The sequence below is a fragment of the Anolis sagrei genome, chromosome 2 (assembly GCF_037176765.1).
Source record: "Anolis sagrei isolate rAnoSag1 chromosome 2, rAnoSag1.mat, whole genome shotgun sequence".
NCBI lineage: Eukaryota > Metazoa > Chordata > Lepidosauria > Squamata > Dactyloidae > Anolis > Anolis sagrei.
In genome coordinates, this window is record NC_090022.1 from 163300548 (window position 1) to 163315414 (window position 14867).

Here is a 14867-nt window from a genome sequence, read left to right on the forward strand (position 1 = left end):
CAAAGAAGGAGCCTCCACCACACTCCGGGGCAGAGAGTTCCACTGATGAACAGCTCCCACAGTTAAGAAGTTCTTCCTAATGTTTATTGGAATCTCCTTTCCTGTAGTTTTAAGCAATTGTTCTGTGTCCTAGTCACCAGAGAGCAGAAAACAAGCTTGCTCCCTCTTCTCTATGACTTCCTCTCACATATTTATACATGGTTATAATGTCTTCTCTCAGCTTTCTCTTCTTCAAGCTAAACATGCCCAACTCTTTAAGCCGCTCCTCATAGGGCTTGTTCTCCAGACCTTTGATCATTTTAGTCACCCTCCTCTGGACACATTCCAGCTTGGCAACATCTCCCTTCAATTGCGGTGCCCAGAATTGGACACAGTATTCCAGGTGTGGTCTGACCAAGGCGGAATAGAGGGCTAGAATGACTTCCCTGTATCTAGACTCCTATTTATGCAGGTCAAAGTCCCATTGGTTTTTTTAGCTGCCGCATCACATTGTTGGCTCATGTTTATCTTGTTGTCCACAAGGACAATCAGCACAAAGTTGTTCTGTATTTTTATATATTATTACGTTTTTTCGTTTCTTTAAGGAATACTTCCTTCCAAAGGAATTGATGTACTTTGAGAGGTGCCAAAAAGTTAGGAAAAAGTAGTTTATTGTTCCACAGATTCCTCACCATGTGCTCCGTGAAAGAGCGCAGCTTTCCCAATGCAAGGAAAGAGACTAAGATTTTATTTGTGAATAGGTAGGGAAAGGATTAATGAAACTGCTGTTGCGTGCTGGGCCTGTGATAATGTCTGTTTACAGGACGCGCTTTCTGAATGCCCAACGGGACGCCAGGGTTGCCTCAGCTAAAGGGTCTCTTAGGTTTCCCAACACAAAGTTCTGTAGAGGCTCAAAGTAAGTTCAACAAAGTTCTTTATTAAGGCTTAAATCTTCGGACAAATGAATTAAACGCTTTATAATCTTGAAAAACTAGTAACTTTTTCGATCTACCAACAAGGGACAGGCAACTACTTGATAAATTGTTCCTTTCTTTCTTGGGGAAACCTTCTGACCCTTCATTGGGCAATCTTCCTTTACCTTACTGTCGTGAGGCCCCTACTCCTGGCTCCAATCTGCTTTATGGATAGCCCGAGTATCCCTTACCAGATAAGGTAAGATCTGCCAAGCTGGTGTCCTTTAGATTTTCCACGAAGGTTGTGGAACCATTCCATTTGCCTAGCAAAGCTGGCTTTATTTCCCAGCAAAGCTAGCTGTATTTCCCAGCAAAGCTGGCTGTATTTTTCCCCCCAGCAATTCCCCAGAAATGAAGCCTTTTTGCAGGTTGGAGAGAAAAGTCCACACGTCCTGTCTGTTAGGCTCCAAGCTGTGAGACTGAACTAAAAATCCCCCTTTCCCTCCAACACCTGGGGAAAGGGGCAGGAGTAAAGGCTCTAACGATGATTGATAGGTTGTTGGCCCTATGATTGCAACCTGGGGAAAGCTACTCAATTGCAAAATGCATGGCCCAGATAAATTCAAACAAACTAACAGTGCAAGAAAAAGGATCAAATCTCCTGGCACAGCCGTGCCAGCACAGAAACTCACTGTACAATTACAAAGACCAAAAATAAACAAGAAATTAAATAGATATAGATGAAAAGCAAAACAGTTTGTGGCAAGTATAGATGAATTAGACACTCCCCCCCCCCCCCAAAATCTGACTTTCATGGATAACACCTGTAAGTTTTGAGAGATAGCAGCTTGTTGTTATTAATAAATGGGATTGAACAGAGTAGATATTAAAGAACAAGGTTCTGTAACTCATAGCCAGATTTTCACTGTTGTTGGATTTCCTTTGCCCACCCTCTTCCGGCAAAGACCTCCGCCCTCGGGCTCCTTACTCGCACAGGATGACTCCATCTTTCAGACTTTCCATGAAGTTTTCTCCAATGCGCCTCCCCGTCACTTCCTCGATCCATACCCGCAGTTCATGCTCCCTCTGGGGGTCATATTTTTGCGCTAGCTGTAGAGAAGAACATAATATTTTTAAATTACATCAAAAACTCAACAAGTATCCCGCCACTAGTGTAGCACATAACACCCACAGCTCTTTTGATGCACTGCCGTTTGAGTTTGAACCTAGAATCAACCTGTCCACAAAAGATAATGCATCATTTTCCACTTAAAAGTTGACACACCATGTCCAGCCACTTTTCAAAGAAATGACTCTTGTTCCACACCATATTGCCTAACAATCTTATGTCTATTAATACTTATCCTGTGTTGAACTTGCTTATTTCTCTAAAACTGAATACACAGACTCCTTCCTAAGGTAATTTTCTAATGGTTAAATGTATTGTTTGAACTTGATTCTGTAGAACAGTGTTTCTCAAACTGTGCTCCTCCAGATGTTTTGGACTTCAGTCCCCACAATTCCTAACAGCAGATAAGCTGGTTGGGATTTCTGAAGGAACACAGTTTGAGAAACACTGCTGTAGGATATATACAGTACAACTCCCATGTCCACAGCGGATATGTTTTCCAACTAGAAAATTTTCCAATGAGAAAATGTTGACCATTTCCGCTACCTTGGCAGCCACTTCTCCACCAAAGTCAACATCGACACCAAAATACAACACCGCCTGAGCTCTGTGAGCACAGCATTTTTCTGAATGAAGCAGAGAGTGTTTGAGGACCGGGACATCCGTAGGGATACCAAGGTGCTTGTTTATAAAGCTATTGTCCTCCCAACCCTACTATATGCCTGTGAGATGTGGACTGTCTACACATGTCACATGCAACTCCTGGAACGATTCCATCAGTGCTGCCTCTGGAAAATCCTGCAAATCTCTTGGGAAGACAGGTGAACAAACGTCAGCATGCTGGAAGAAGCAAAGACCACCAGCATTGAAGTGATGGTCCTCCGCCATCAACTCCACTGGACTGGCCACGTTGTCCGGATGCCCGACCACCGTCTCCCAAAGCACTTGCTCTACTCCGAACTCAAGAACGGAAAACAGAATGTTGGAGGAAAGGAAAAAAGATGTAAAAATGGGCTCAAAGCCAACCTTAAAAACTCTGGCATAAACACTGAGAACTGGGAAGCCCTGGCCCTTGAGCGCTCCAGCTGGAGGTCAGCTGTGACCAGCAGTGCTGCAGAATTTGAAGAGGCACGAATTGAGGATGAAAGAGAGAAACGTGCCAGGAAGAAGGCGCGTCAAGCCAACCCCAACTGAGACCGCATTCCACCTGGAAACCAATGCCCTCACGGTGGGAGAAGATGCAGCTCAAGAATAGGGCTCCACAGCCACCTACGGATCCACAAGAATACTGATCATGGAAGACTATCCTACTCGTCCAACTAGGGATCACCTAAGTAAGTAAGTTTTCCAACTTCCTGTGGGTACACAAAACTTCAAATAACAACAAGCCCTGTTAACATTAAGGTGCTCAGGCTTAAGCATGCCATAGAGCAGTCCTCAAACTTTTTACACCAAGGGCCAGGTCACAGTCCCTCAAACTGTTGGAGGGCCAGATTATAATTTGAAAAAACATGAGTAAATTCCTTTGCACACTGCACATACCTTATTTGTAGTGCAAAAAACACTTTAAAACAATACAATAATTAAAATTAATAACAATTTTGACAAACATAAATTTAATAGTATTTCAATGGGAATTGTGGGCCTGCTTTTGGATGCTGAGATAGGATTGTTGTTGTTGTTATGTGCTCTCAAGTAGATTCAGACTTAGGTTGACCCTGAGCGAGGGCCGGGTAAATGACCTTGGAAGGCTGTATCCAGCCCCTGGGCCTTAGTTTGAGGACCCCTGCCATAGAACAAAGGTCCCCAAACTAAGGCTTCTGGGCCAAATCTGACCATCCAAGGTCATTTACCTGGCCCCTGCCGTAAACTTTAGATTAAGAGTTCCCCTAAGTTTGAAACGACTTGTTGAAGGCACACAACAACAACTTGATAGTCAAGTAATTAACTTGACTATCTCATCAGTCAAATGCAGACCCATACTTCCCATTGAAATACTGGTGTGTTTATGTTGGTTACAATTGTTCTTCATTTTAAATAATTTATTGTTCTTTCAAAAAAAATTGCACTACAAATAAGATGTGCAATGTGTATAGTTCAAGTATAGTCTGGCCCTCTAACAGTCTGATGGACCATGAACTGGCCCTCTACTTAAAATGTTTGAAGACCCCTGCCATAGAGTGATGCTAGGTAAAGGTAAAGGTTTTCCCCTGACATTAAGTCCAGTCATGTCCGACTCTGGGGAGTGGTGCTCATCTCCATTTCTAAGCCAAAGAGCCAGCGTTGTCCGTAGACACCTCCACGGTCATGTGGCCAGCATGACTGCATGGACCGCCGTTACCTTTCCACCAGAGCGGTACCTATTGATCTATTCACATTTGCATGTTTTCAAACTGCTAGTTTGGCAGAAGCTGGGGCTGACAGCGGAAGCTTATGCCGCTCTCCGGATTCGAACCTGAGTCTTTTTGGTCATCAAGTTTAGCAGCTCAGTGGTTTTACCCACTGTGCCACCGGAGGCTCCAGAGTCATGCTAGAGAACCTAAAAAATGTCTAGAGGTTGCATTTTTGTATATATATGAACCTGTGCATTCCGGTCCTGCAGATACAGAGATCATACTGAATGCATCTTTCAAAAACGTACAGCAGTGCAGGCAATAACACCCACACATCAGAACCAGTGGCAAAAAAAGGTCTGGGTGTCAAGGCAGGCCTCTTCTCCTTTCCTTCTTATAGCTTACACTCAGATTATCCCTGTGTCTTGCAAGCATTTCTATGTAAACTTTTTGTAGTTTTTGGCAATTCATGTTTTTATAGACTATAATATTGTAGTTCATCAAGAGAAAAAACCCAAGTGAATGTAATATTAGCAAGGTGAGAACAACCTAGAGCTATGGAGTATGAGCATAGTTGGATGATACTCAGACAGCGATTGTTGATGGGGTAAACCCATGCATTTAATTTGTAAGATATTTAAGCAAATATAAGGGCAATGGAAACTTAAAACCAAGCAGAGAGGATGACGTATCTCTAGAATTTGGGTTTTTATGGGAAAAGCAACCTTGGCTGGAGCTTGCCTCTTTATTAGGAAATGTGCTTGCAAACCAGGGCCTTCTAAGGGCTTTGCCCCCAACCCCCCTTTTCACCCTGACACATGGATCCTGGGCTTCACTGGTCTCCTGGGAACAGGCAGCAGGAGTGACAGGCGATGGCTACGAGGACTTTATAATCTTGCAAAAAGTCCATGACAGCATGTGATCTTTTTGAAACATCCATGCTCTCTGCCAGCCAAAAAGGCCAGATGCTAAAGTCCTTACGATACGTCTGCTGCACAGACATGTCAATATTTCTATGCTCTTCTGTTGGTTTATTTTTATTTTAAACTAGCCGTCCCCTGCCACGTGTTGCTGTGGCCCAGTCCGGTGATCTGGAAAATAAAGTAATGAGAAAGTGTTGGATTCTAATGTAAGTAATTTCTTTCTGCTTGTGGGTAAACAGTATTTCTTGTTGTTTCTTTGTCAGTGTTGATTTGGAGAGTGTCTGGTTTGCCTACTCTGGAACATGCAACATATCATAGTCCTTCTTTAGGGGTCCCTTTCAAATCTATGATGCTATATCTGTGTGTGTGTGTGTGAATCATACCTATCTATCTATATCTATGGCTGGATGGCTCTTTGTCGGGAGGGCTCTGATTACATTTTCTTGCCCTAGTGAAGAGAGTTGCACTGGATGGCCAGGGGCAACTCAACCCATTATGCAAAGTAAGCATTTGCAGTATAGTTGATGTTGCCCATGGGCGCTCTTGGGGGAAAATAGACCTTGACATATGCGAGTTGTAGTTACTGGGATGTATAGTTCACCTACAATCAAAGAGCATTCTGAACTCCACCAATGCTGGAATTGAACCAAACATGGCACACATAACTTCAATGATGAACAAAAAATATATATTAGTGATTGGTTTGGGGGGGGGGGGGCAAAATACTGTTTGCTTACCGTTGAAAATTACCTAGGGCCGCCTCTGTGGATGGCCTTCAGTATTTTCTGTTGGTCATGGGGGTTCTGTGTGGGAAATTTGCCCCAATTCTGTTGTTTGTGGGATTCAGAATGTTCTTTGATTGTAAGTGAACTATAAATCCCAGTAACTACAAATCCCAAATGTCAAGGTCTATTCCCCCCAAACTCCATCTGTGTTCATTTTTGGGCATATGGAATATTTGTGCCAAGTTTGGTGTATAGTCCACAGTGCTCTCTGGATGTAGGTGAACTACAACTCCCAAACTCAAGGTCAATGCCCACCAAACCCTTCTAGTGTTTTCTGTTGGTCATGGGAGTCCTGTATACCACATTTGGTTCAATGCCATAATTGGTGGAGTTCCGAATGGTCTTTGATTGCAGGTGAACTATAAATCCCAGCAACTACAACTCTCAAATGACAAAATGAATTTTTTCGAGTGAAGGACATACACTGGGTTGTTAGGTGTATGCTGTCCAAATTTGGTGTCAATTGGCCCACTGGTTTTTGAGTTCTGTTAATCCCACAAACAAACATTACATTTTTATTTATATAGATCTTAGAGCAGTCAGGTAACAGGAAACCTATGTCAGCTTCAGTCTGGCAACTAACAAAGAGCAATATAGTCCGTTGTTTGCATGTGTGCCTGTGAGTGTGTATGTATGTACCTTCAAATCACCTGTCAATGTATGGTGACCCCATGACTTTCACTAGGTTTTAAAGCAAGGAATCTTCAGAGATGGTTTTGCCAGTTCCTCCCTCTGTAATATAGCCAATAACACCTGATGTTTGTCAGATGTCTACCAAGTACTAAGCCTTCCTTAACTTCCAAAATCAGATAGGAATTGGCTCCTCTAGGGCAGAAGTTCCCAAGCTTTGGTTTTCCAGGCGTTCCAAACTAGCTTGGCCAATTGTCAGGAATTCTGGGAGCTGAAGTCTAAAACATCTGGAAGACCAAAGATTGGGGACTACTGCCCTTCCATGAGCTCCAAGCTTCTGCCCCACACTGTCCTCGTTTTTAGTTTCTCACTATCCTGCTATTCTAAAAACCAAGTTTAACAGCATTTTTGTCCCCTAACAACAACACAAAGGCCTTCAATGTAGTCAAATTCATCACGTCCTGTTCTACAGAGAATCAATTCCTCCCTCTCAATGACAGAGGCTTTATTGCCACAAGCAAAAGACATATAGGGTTGTTGTAGGTTTTTTCCAGGCTATATGGCTATGGTCTAGAGGCATTCTCTCCTGACGTTTCGCCTGCATCTATGGCAAGCATCCTCAGAGGTAGTGAGGTCTGTTGGAACTAGGAAAAAGGGTTGATATATCTGTGGAATGACCAAGGTGGGACAAAGGACTCTTGTCTGCTGGAGCTAGGTGTGAATGTTTCAACTGACCACCTTGATTAGCATATAATGACCTGACAGTGCCTGGAGCAAACTTTTGTTGAGAGGTGATTAGATGTCCTTGTTTGTTTCCTCTCTGTTGTTGTGCTGTTGCAATTTTAGAGTTTTAATACTGGTAGCCAGATTTTGTTCATTTTCATGGTCTCTTCCTTTCTGTTGAAATTGTCCACATGCTTGTGTATTTCAATGGCTTCTCTGTGTAGTCTGACATAGTGGTTGTGAGAGTGGTCCAGCATTTCTGTGTTCTCAAATAAAATGCTGTGTCCAGGTTGGTTCATCAGGTGCTCTGCTATGGCTGAGACATATAGATTATTTTCTTTTGTCAACATTTACACAACAACACATAGCTATAGGCTGAGCAGTGATGTATGGATATGGGGCTGGCTCCTTCTACCTGTAGGGAGCTGGAATGCATCACTTTTGGCTACTTAACTCAAAAGCACTACAGAAGCACATCTCCAAATTTGGCTAGTTATCTCAAACTGGGGCATGAAATTGAATTCCAGCAAGTGTTTCCAATGTTAGAAAATAACTGTGTTCTAAAACTACAGCTAGTGAATCCCAGTGGTGGAATCTTGGGATCCGGCAGCTGCTAAATGTGGTGTCTGCAGTACCATTTCATAGGCTAATTCCCACAAGGGGAAACTATGGCCTTCCAGATGTTGCTGCAGATGTTGATTCCTTGCGATTCGCTTTGCTGCCTGGAGCTGCCTGGAATTACAATATCTAGAGGGTCACAGTTGGTATAGTATCATGACAAAGAATTCCTCAAATTGTTATCCTTATTTAATGTCTCACCATTTCACATGATTTCTCAGAATTGTTTATTTTTCTCCCTCTCTTCCTTTTCTCTCGTTTGCTGGCTGAATGCTCCTTTACTCGTGTCACTGTCACTTTCAGCCCATCCAGACAGCCCAAAAAGTGGGACTTGTCTTGGTTTTTAACAGGGGTGTCCAAACAACATCTCTGGTAAAAACAAATTAATTCAGAATAACCTAAGTTACTCTGAATTAATTAAATACCCCAATTAGATCTGGACCTTCCTGAAAGGTCCGGGTCTAATTAGGCATTCAGCCTGTGGGGACTCACTTCCGGGTAGTCCTGGATTTTCCTCTTTGCCCCACCCCCCCTTCGGTCTCCTTGCACATTATTTCCCCATGCGAGGAGGAATGTAATGGCAGCCAAGTTAAGTTTAACTTTACTTTTAGGGGTTATTTTGGGAGGCTTTGTGGAACCCATTTAAGGTGGAATCAGGTGTCAAACAGGGATGTGTTATTGCCCCAACCTTATTTTCCACCTTCATTGCTATGGTACTTCATCTTGTTGACGGGAAGCTTCCTACTGGAGTGGAAATCACCTATCGGACAGATGGCAAGCTATTCAACCTCAGCAGACTGAAAGCCAAAACCAAGGTTACAACAACATCTATTATAGAACTCCAGTATGCTGATGACAACGTCATCTGTGCGCATTCAGAAGAAGACCTACAAGCCACTCTAAACACCTTTGCAGAAGCATACGAGAAGCTTGGCCTGTCATTAAACATCGAGAAAACCAAATTGCTCTTCCAGCCAACCCCCCTCCAATGCCAGAAATACAGCTTAATGGTGTAACATTAGAAAATGTTGGTCATTTCCACTACCTTGGCAGCCACCTCTCCACAAAAGTCAACATTGACACTGAAATTCAACACCGCCTGAGCTCTGCGAGTGCAGCATTTTTCCAAATGAAACAAAGAGTGTTTGAGCACAGGGACATCTGTAGGGATACCAATTAAGCTATTGTTAAATGTTTTGATACGGCCAATAGGCCAATCAATAAAACGTATCTATCTATTGTCTTCCTAACCCTGCTATACACCTGCGAGACGTGGACAGTCTCAGACGTCACATGCAACTCCTGGAACGATTCCATCAGTGCTACCTCTAGAAAATCCTGCAAATCTCTTGGAAAGACAGGCGGACAAACGTCAGTGTACTGGAAGAAGCAAAGACCACCAGCATTGAAGCGATGGTCTTCCACCATCAACTGGCCATGTTGTCTGGATGCCTGACCACCATCTCCCAAAGCAGTTCCTCTACTCCGAACTCAAGAACGGAAAACAGAATGTTGGTGGACAGGAAAAGAGATTTAAAGATGGGCCCAAATCCAACCTTAAAAACTCTGGCATAGAGACTGAGAACTGGGAAGCCCTGGCCCTTGAGTCCTCCAGCTGGAGGTCAGCTGTGACCAGCAGTGATGCAGAATTTGAAGAGGCACGAATGGAGGGCAAAAGAGAGAAACATGCCAAGAGGAAGGCGTGTCAAGCCAACCCTGACCGGGACCGCCTTCCACGTGGAAACCGATGCCCTCACTGTGGGAGAAGATGCAGGTCAAGAGTAGGGCTCCACAGTCACCTACGGATCCACCCCCAGAATACCACACTTGGACCATCATCCTTGGACTACGAGGGATCGCCTAAGTAGTAGAAGTAAGTAGAAGTAAGTTTAACTTTATTTTTAGGGGTTATTTTGGGAGGTTTTGTGGAAAAGCTGGGAAAGCCCAAGTTTTTTGGGCTGTGTGGAAGTGCCCTTTGACACAATATGAAAAAATACCTTGGCTTTCCCTACACTGTTACAAAGGCCAGGGTCTGCTCAAAAGGCACATCTATAGTATATGAGATGGTACAGCTCTGAGTAAAATAGAGAGAATTGTACCATTTCACATTTCTCATATGGAATGTTTTTGTGCCATCAAACAAAGGCCTTGTTAGCTTAGCATAGCTGAAAGCAGATTGGGCTGATGTTGCCAGCATGATCTCAAGCTTATTTTTACATGTAAAAGTGGTATGAAAGAGGGAAGGAAGCAGCATTTGTTTGTGATGACATTCATTAATATAAATTCATTTATATCCTGCCACTGTATCGTGCAGACATGCCCTATCTACAATTTCAAAATACATGGAGCCCCCGGTGGAGCCGCCGGTGGCACAGAGGGTTAAACCCCTGTGCCGGCAAGACTGAAGACCGACAGGTTTGAATCCAGGGAGAGCACGGATGAGCTCCCTCTATCAGCTCCAGCTCCTCATGCGGGGACATGAGAGAAGCCTCCCACAAGGATGATAAAAACATCAAATCATCTGGGCGTCCCCTGGGCAACGTCCTTGCAGATGGCCAATTCTCTCACACCAGAAGCGACTTGCAGTTTCTCAAGTCGCTCCTGACACGACAAAAAAAAAAGCTACAATACATGGATCATAGAATCATAGAGTTGGAAGAGACCTCATGGGCCATCCAGTCCAACCCAACCCCCTGCCAAGAAGCAGGAATATTGCATTCAAAGCACCCCTGACAGATGGCCATCCAGCCTCTGTTTAAAAGCTTCCAAAGAGGGAGCCTCCATCACACTCTGGGGCAGAGAGTTCCACTGCTGAATGAGCCAGCCTGAGTCACGACAGTTCATTCCCCATATCTTAGAAAGATGGGGAAAGCCTGCAAAAGTCAAGCAACGGCAGGCACTTGTGAGAATATTTTCAATAGGGCATCCACTCTTTTTTAAACCCAAAGCAGTTGTCGCAAGAAGAGTGCATGTCCCGTCCCATCCCCCATGGCTATTTTTATGATCAAAGTGCCCTCTCCAGCTGCTTTTTAGACTGGGGTGCAGGAGGAAGGGGATACAGAGCTTTCTTTCTCTTCCCCTTGCACAAAAATTTGGATTAAATTCACTTGATGAAAGAAGCAGTCCATCAGGACGGGGTATTCTCAGTGTGAAATTCTGATTTACACTGCAGTTTTTGCAGCTGCTATAGGTTTTTTAAAAACACACACAGGGCAAACATTCCCATCCAATATAGTCTGAGTGGAGCCCTGGGCCGCAGATTCGTAGAGTCAAAGAATGCTGGAGCAATGGATGAGTAAGCCACAAGCAAGTCATTCTAGCAAAAGCAAGCCAGATGAAGGAAATCTAATTCAGTTTTACTTAACTTTGTGTTGAGCTGAGAGGACTTGAGGGTTCCACCAACATTATGTTCTGCTGGCCCCTTGCTTGGCTAGGACAATTTATTTTTGACTTTGAGAACAAGCACAGGGATTCTTATGAGCTTAATTCCTGGCTCATGCAATACTATCCCTAGGAAGCAATATTACAAAGGAGGGGTAGGATTTTAATGAACAATTGGGATTTCAGGCTATGTTAGAGGAACTTAGTTTGCAAAACTCCCAATCTGTAATGCAGCCAATTGTGTAATCCTTGTCGGCCGCTGAATTGGTCAGGTACATTTTGTGATATGGGAGTGGGCTCATCTTGGAGTTAGGTAGTGAAGCCCCAGTGTGCTGGTACGGCTGTACCAGGAGCTCCAACTTCTTTTCCTTTCTATTGAGTGTTTGCATGTATTCCAAAGTTCCATGCATTTTGCAATAAGGTGGCTTCCCTTGGTTTGCAATAATGGGGCCAATGACCCATCAGTTGTCATTATGTTCTTTAGTTCCGCCCCTTTTTCTGGGTTAAGAAAGGAAAAAGGGGACCTCTAGTTCAGTTCACACAGAGAAGCCTTTCTTACAGGATGTGAATCAGTTCCACCTGTAGAAAGCTTCATCTTTTACAGCTTTGCTGGGGGGATCCAGTCCCACAGCTCTACAGAGAACTACAGCATAGCCTTTGTTGGGGAATTTAGTTCCACAACTCTACAGCCAACGTTCGCTGGGAATTGAAAGCCTTCTTTTCTCTTGGAAATCTACTAAAGGACTCTGTTTTGGTAAGGACCACTTGCGGCAGCCATAAAGCAAGAGCTTAAGTTAGATTGCCCAAGGAGGGGTCAAAGATTTCCCTTGTAGAAGGAAGAAACAGTTTATGGAGAAAGTTGCCTGTCCCTTTTTGGACAAGATTTAAGCAAGCCACCAGTTGATTCAAAGTCTTGAAGTATTTGTTTGATTTATTGAAAATTTAAGCAACAATTAAAACTTTGTTGAACTTTCTTAGTCTTTAAAAGAACGTTGTGTGGGGAAATCCGAAGGGCCTCTCAGCTGAGGCAGCCCCGGCGTCCCGTTGGGCATTCAGAAAACACGTCCTGTCTACAGACTCTTTCACAGGCCCAGCGCGTGACAGCACACCCCAGTATTGATCTGTGCTTTATGATAGTGAGTTTGCTAGATGTAATACTCAGTGTTCGTTGCAGTAAGTCATAGCAGGACCAAGTGTGTGTGTGTTGAAGAAAAACCTTATGATGGTAATTATTATGTACAGCTGGTAATGTAGGTCAACCAGCAAGCCTGGACCACACCCAATGGGGTATATCTGTATTGGTTTTTTAGAATACAGTGTGGGTGTGGGAGAGCATTTTCTCTGAGGAAATCTATGCTCAAAGGCTTTGCTCTGGGGAGCAGCATGGAGAAGCTACTCTGAAGGAGGCTATGGTAGAATAGCTATTTACTCAAGGTTTATTTTTGCTCTCTTATTTGATTTAAGATGAAGATGCCTTATGTTGTGTTACTTACAAAGACTATGTAAGTTTCTTGCACTGATTGATTTTTGTATGCAACATTGGAAGTTTGTGTTTCATCTCTGCTATTAAGAGTAAAGATTTTTCTGTTCATTTTTCCTCTTGTCTGTGAATCTATTGCATTTGGACTTTGGGCGCTGGGTAAAATCCGCTGCAGTGCAATAGTGTTTACATTTAACTTCAAAAGTTGTGAGTTTAGCCTGTGTGGACATGATCCTTCATCAATGAATGGGGAGCATTAGGAGCTCTTTTGATGGCCTAAATACCCTAAGGTAGTGGTGTCAAACTTGTGGCCCGCCTGGTGTTTTGAACTTCAGCTCTCAGAATGCCTGACTGTGCTGTCGCACGCTGGGCCTGTAATAATGTCTGTGTTCTGGACGCGTCTTCCGTATGCCCAATGGGACACCAGGGTGCCTCAGCTGAAGGGTCCCTTAAGTTTCCCAACACAAAGTTCTATTGAGGTTCCAAATAAATTCAACAAAATTCTTTATTAGGGTTTAAATCTTCAAACAAATGAATTAAGTGCTTTATAACCTTGGAAACTCTGTAGTTTTCTCAATCTGCCAAAAAGTGGCAGGCAACTGGTAGTAAACTGTTCCTTTCTTCCTTGGGGAAATTTTCTGACCCCTCCTTGGGCAATCTTTTGTATCTTGCTAGCGTGAGGCCCTTACTCCTGATTCCAAGCTACTTTATGCATGACTCGAGTGGTCCCTTACCAGACAAGGTTTCAGTAAATCTGCCAAGCCGCAAGGTGTCCTTTAGATTTGTTCCATAAAGACCGCAGGAACTGTCCTGTTGCTCCGACAAAGGACATGGAACTATCCCTTTACTCCCCCAGCAGAGCTGTGAGTAGTGATGCCTTTGTGCAGGTGGGACAGAGAAAACCACAAGTCCTGCTGTTAGGCTCCAAAAGAAAGGTAGACTGGCTAAAGGTCCTCCCTTGACTCTGAAACCCTGGGGAAAAGGGGCGGGTCTAAGGACTCTAACACTGATTGCCAAGTTGCTGGCCCTATGGCTGCAACCTGGGGAGCTACCCGATTGCAAAATGCATGGCTTAAATAAATTCATACAAACTAGCAATGCAAAAAAGAGAAGTTCAAATCTTCTGGCGCTGCCGTGCAAGCACACTGACTACTGGACAAAATGGCCAGGACTTCTGGGAATTGGAGGCCCAAACATCTGGAGGGCCAGAGGTTTGACACCTCTGTCCTAAAGGGCACCAGATCTTCTCTGATGTTGGAAGCTGAGTTCGATCAGCCCTGCTTAATACTTGCATAGATGACCACCAAGAAAGAGGTGCTATGGGTTCTATTTTAGAAGAAGGAACTGTCAGAACTACGAGAATCCCTTACCTATGAAAACCCTAGGCAATGAATGAAGTTGACATAGGTTGGCAGGTATCTTGAAAGCACAAACCAACACACAGTACCTGCACATTCACAGACTTGCAATTACTCTTCCTTTAAAATATTCCAGATCCCACCACCACCACCCATGTGTTCTTCCAACTTCCAAATCCAGTCTTGGGTAACCTTTCAGAAACTTATTTCCCCCCATTTCAGCTGCTAACCTGCTTTCGCAATATGATACTAGTTAAACATTACCATCATTTTTAGTGCTAACTTTCCTCTTTCCCTTGCTTGACCTCTGTTGAAGCTGTATCATGGAAACAACAGATGTGTTCCTTGGCAGCAGCCATCTTTGTTGGATCCCTGACCATGGGAACACATATGGCAAGTAATCAATACATTCCATTTAATTTACATTAACCTTGGAGTGGTGATAAAACGTTTGTGGTAATGTGGATCTCCAAATGAAAATCAGTTTGTAGTTCCTGGATGCTTCTGAGCTCAAGTACTATTACAGCCAAAGCTCCACCAACAGGAATGTGGTCTGGAGTGCAGCAGAACTACAAGACGTAACCTCCCCACAACACACACATCCTGCTGGGTAT

At 43.7% G+C, this 14867-nt stretch overlaps 1 protein-coding gene across 1 annotated transcript in view; it reads right to left on the bottom strand.

Moving 5' to 3' along the window:
• The window catches only part of CNN1 (calponin 1), a 57341-nt gene that overhangs the window by 16145 nt on the left and 26329 nt on the right, over positions 1–14867 (bottom strand). The window contains exon 2 of the mRNA XM_060763573.2: positions 1882–2003. Within this exon, the coding sequence (XP_060619556.1) occupies positions 1882–2003 (122 nt within the window). The remainder of the gene's footprint in view (positions 1–1881; positions 2004–14867) is intronic.